This window comes from Anopheles cruzii, unplaced genomic scaffold, assembly GCF_943734635.1.
Source record: "Anopheles cruzii unplaced genomic scaffold, idAnoCruzAS_RS32_06 scaffold01468_ctg1, whole genome shotgun sequence".
NCBI classification, from domain to species: Eukaryota; Metazoa; Arthropoda; class Insecta; order Diptera; family Culicidae; genus Anopheles; species Anopheles cruzii.
The window spans coordinates 1,595-5,199 of record NW_026455053.1 but is presented as its reverse complement, the minus strand read 5'-3'; the positions used below and the strand labels follow the sequence as shown (position 1 = coordinate 5,199).

The following is a 3,605-nucleotide window of genomic DNA, read 5'->3' as shown; positions in this document are numbered from 1 at the left end:
GAGAAAGTAAGAACTCTGCGGACCCCGGTTTAGAACGGTTTTAATGTTGCCGTACGCTTTCCTTTCTTTCACCGCATGGACTAAGTACGAGGCTACACGACGCCAACCGTTAACATGCTTACGCTGCACAACATTGCAGACGAGGAGATGAACAGTTTGCTGACGCAGAAGCAAAAACTTCTGCTCGAGTTGAAGCATTACGAAAACAACATCAAGTACAACAAGGAGATACTTGGCAGCACGAGCGAAAGTAATCTGGTGCAGAGTGTTCCGGATAATGTTGGGATCATACCATCGAATACGCGGCTCCAGATCGGCATTTCGACCAGCTACGGTAGCAGTGATATGAATATCGATATCACGGTGTCGACAAACAATTCCACCACGATCCGGGCGGTGCTGATCTTTGCCGATCAACTGTTCAAGGAGGAAACACTGATCGCACACCTGACGAAGGATGTGTCGAGGATACTGATACCACTGAAAACCGTCAAGGACAATGCGCAGGACATCCACATCAAGGCATTCGTCGGGTACCCGAACAGCGTGCAGTTTCACGTCTTCGAACTGACCCGCCAGCTGCCCAAGTTTGCTATGTACACTATTCCTCACAATCTAACGGGGTCACCGAAAAGTATCTGTAAGTTACGCTGTAGATCCATTATTATACCCCATTCGGGACTTGTGAGAACTTTACTATTTTAAATTAGTTCATTCACTTCAATTAGAGTTTGTGGCTGAATTCAATGATTTGCTGACTCATCCAGAAACCAAAAGTACCTTATCTCAACCTTAAAAAAGCATCATCATTCGCGCGCGTTTCTTGGTGCTAGTGCCACGCTCACAGTAACCGTATGCCCGTAGGCACCCGTAAATCTTAAGTAAACTCAAAATGCAAATACCCCACCCGAATACGGCGCGGTTCACATGGACATAACAAAAAGTGCAAGAACATGTTTTGAACAAGTTTACCCTGCTCGCCGGCCTTTTTTTTGGACCGTTTGTATGCATACGGAGAGATTGGTTTTTGCACTCGTCGGCAAGCGCCCGTTCTCGTGGACCGTTTTTGGAGAGCGACGGTATGGTGTGACTCTGCCCACCCGTACACGATCGCCCACCCGAAGGAGAACGATCTGATGCAGCTTTCTCACCAACAACGGTTTATCCTTTTTCCACGATTCCGCACGATTCAGCCTACATAAACAGCCTGCCAAAACCGAAGCCCGTTGGCCCCGGGGAGTGTTACGTCGAGTTTCGGATCACGGAACGTCTGAAGCGCCTTTGCATCTGGGTCAACCAGGTAGGGTGTTGCTTGGCGGTGGTGCCCACTGATTGCAATTTGCACTCCCTGAAGTTGCACCTAATCCGGTGATTTGATACCGTCCTCCGCCAGAACTTCTTGCTTCCGTCCGACATCGAGTATGTGACATCAGACGCTGACGCTACGGAACTGCACCTCAACCTCATCAGCCTCCGCACGGGCAAGAGCGTGTGGTTGCACTTTAGCTACGACGGCAAGACACGCTTCTACACCGAGGACATCGGTCTCGCCGGTGACCTCGTACAGTCGTTGGCGCAGTTTCTGAACACGGACAGCCTGAACGTAAGTGCATGATGAATGAACTAATTGTGCTCGAGCGCCGTTGCGCCGTTCTGGCGCAGAAATTGGAGTAAGTGGCTCGGCACTAAAGTTGATTCCCTTTTGCTGGCGTCCACAGTCCATCGCCTGCTTCCCGGTCGTGTACGATGAAGTTAAAGAGCTCTTCGGGAAGCTGCGTGGCCTGCAGGAAACTGAGAAGCAGATCAACTCGGAGATTGTGGAACATGTGAACCAAATCAAGAGCCATCTCATACGGGCCGAAGATGCACGATACTATAATGGGTGAGTCGCTGGCGGCCCCAGTGCGTCCGGAGTGTGAATTTTAAGCAGAAAAAGCCTTCAAGGAAAGCGCGCGCCGGTAACCGATACCGTCATCGACGGAACTTCACAGCCGCGCCATTTGCCGTTTCTCGTTGTTGTCGTTGACCGTTGTTTGCGATGATGTCATGATCCTGAAAAATGTCTGACGACTTCTCTCCGGGGCCACTTCGTTCCGTCGTGGACCTTCTTCTTTTCGCAACTGCACTCATACCGGTTTCCCACCACCTACTAACGCTCGCTCTACCCCTCTACGATCGCAGAGAGGACGTCATCAAGCATCACAACGGCATGATGGCTACCAACGAAGATCTGGTAAAGAGCTACAAAATCCGGCTGGCCAACACGAACGAAATACAGCACACCCTGAAGCGCATCCACGGAATTCTGTACAACGCGTCAAGGTTGAGAGGTAAGGCTCACGGCTTTACGAAGCACAGCGGAAAAACACACCCTCACGCACTTGCCACCCACTTTTGGGAGGTGTTTTAACACCTCATTGTCACGTGAACGCCGATGGAAAGGTGGCATGTGTCCATACGTTGATAAAAAAAACATCAATGAACGATGAAACCATAAACAACCGTTTTACTCTTCCGTCCGAGCCGAATGGTCCGCGCAACCGCAACTCCAATCTGCTGGCAGACCGTCGTGAAACGACTTCATGGACATGAATAATTCAAACGGGCGCAGAAACATTCCACCCGCGAACAAACGGTCGTTTGTTACGAGTTTGGTTGAAGAAGTAACTTCGCGCGTCGAGTGGACCAATCAACCCGAGTCACTGGACTCTGGTGCTTAAGTGCTCAACTGCCCCGGTGGATGATACTCTCTACGAAATGCCGTGACTAATCAAATTTCGCGTAAGATTGGACCCAGACTTACTTTCCCGTGGTGGTGGACTGCAAATTTTAATGGCCGCGGGAATTGAAATGATGTTTCCTCAGCCTCTAAGCAGCATAACGGGTTTTTGGATATCGCACTTTCCCCCTAAATACGGTGCCATCTCCGAATGATTTAAACAATAGTAGGTAAGAGTTCCACGCAACGGTGTCACACCGGATGCAACCACCATTCAAGACCTTCGATCGCATGGGGTAGGCAAAACAAACAACCGTAAGCCAAAATGCACCACCTACATTCCATTCGAGGCTCCGTTTCGTCACTCACGTTCAGTGGTTTATTGACGATTTGCTTAAAGAACAGCACCGGGTCAGAAGTGTGCGTCGATTCAAGTGGCCATTTATTCTCTCTCTCCATTCTCCCTACAGCTGGCACCTTCGCAGCGGGAATGATCGGCAGGTTCAAGGAAGCACTTAAGACGAACAACATCGACGCGGTACTTAAGATCATTGAGCTGGGCGAAATGTAAAGCCAGACGCCCATGGTCCGTTAGTGAAACAAAATCACCCACCAACGGGCGATCGTTAAGCACCAGTCCTCACGGTCCGGGTAGCAGTCTTCACTCTTGGGTCGATGAAGTAAAAATTGTTGGCGATTCATAGTGGCCGATGTTGACCGACGAACGGATGAGTTTTCGCTGGCAAAGACCGTTCGAATCGATCGAACGCAATAATCGATTTCGGAGGTGGCGACACTTGCGAACCTCGTTCATGCCGCACATTTCTCGGAACTACCTTGCCCACGGTCCCCACATCCGACATCCGAGCTCCACGGACCGTGCAGC

The 3,605-nt window shown here is 50.3% G+C and overlaps 1 protein-coding gene across 1 annotated transcript; it reads left to right on the top strand.

Moving 5' to 3' along the window:
* Positions 1-85: 85 nt before the first annotated feature.
* On the top strand, positions 86-3,290 carry LOC128276526 (Bardet-Biedl syndrome 2 protein homolog; the record flags this gene model as incomplete). Its single annotated transcript, XM_053014983.1, has 6 exons — positions 86-640; positions 1,194-1,300; positions 1,394-1,603; positions 1,719-1,882; positions 2,182-2,330; positions 3,190-3,290. Coding segments are annotated over 6 exons (1,286 nt in total), but the record flags the coding sequence as incomplete, so codon positions are not given.
* Between the last annotated feature and the right edge of the window lie 315 nt (positions 3,291-3,605).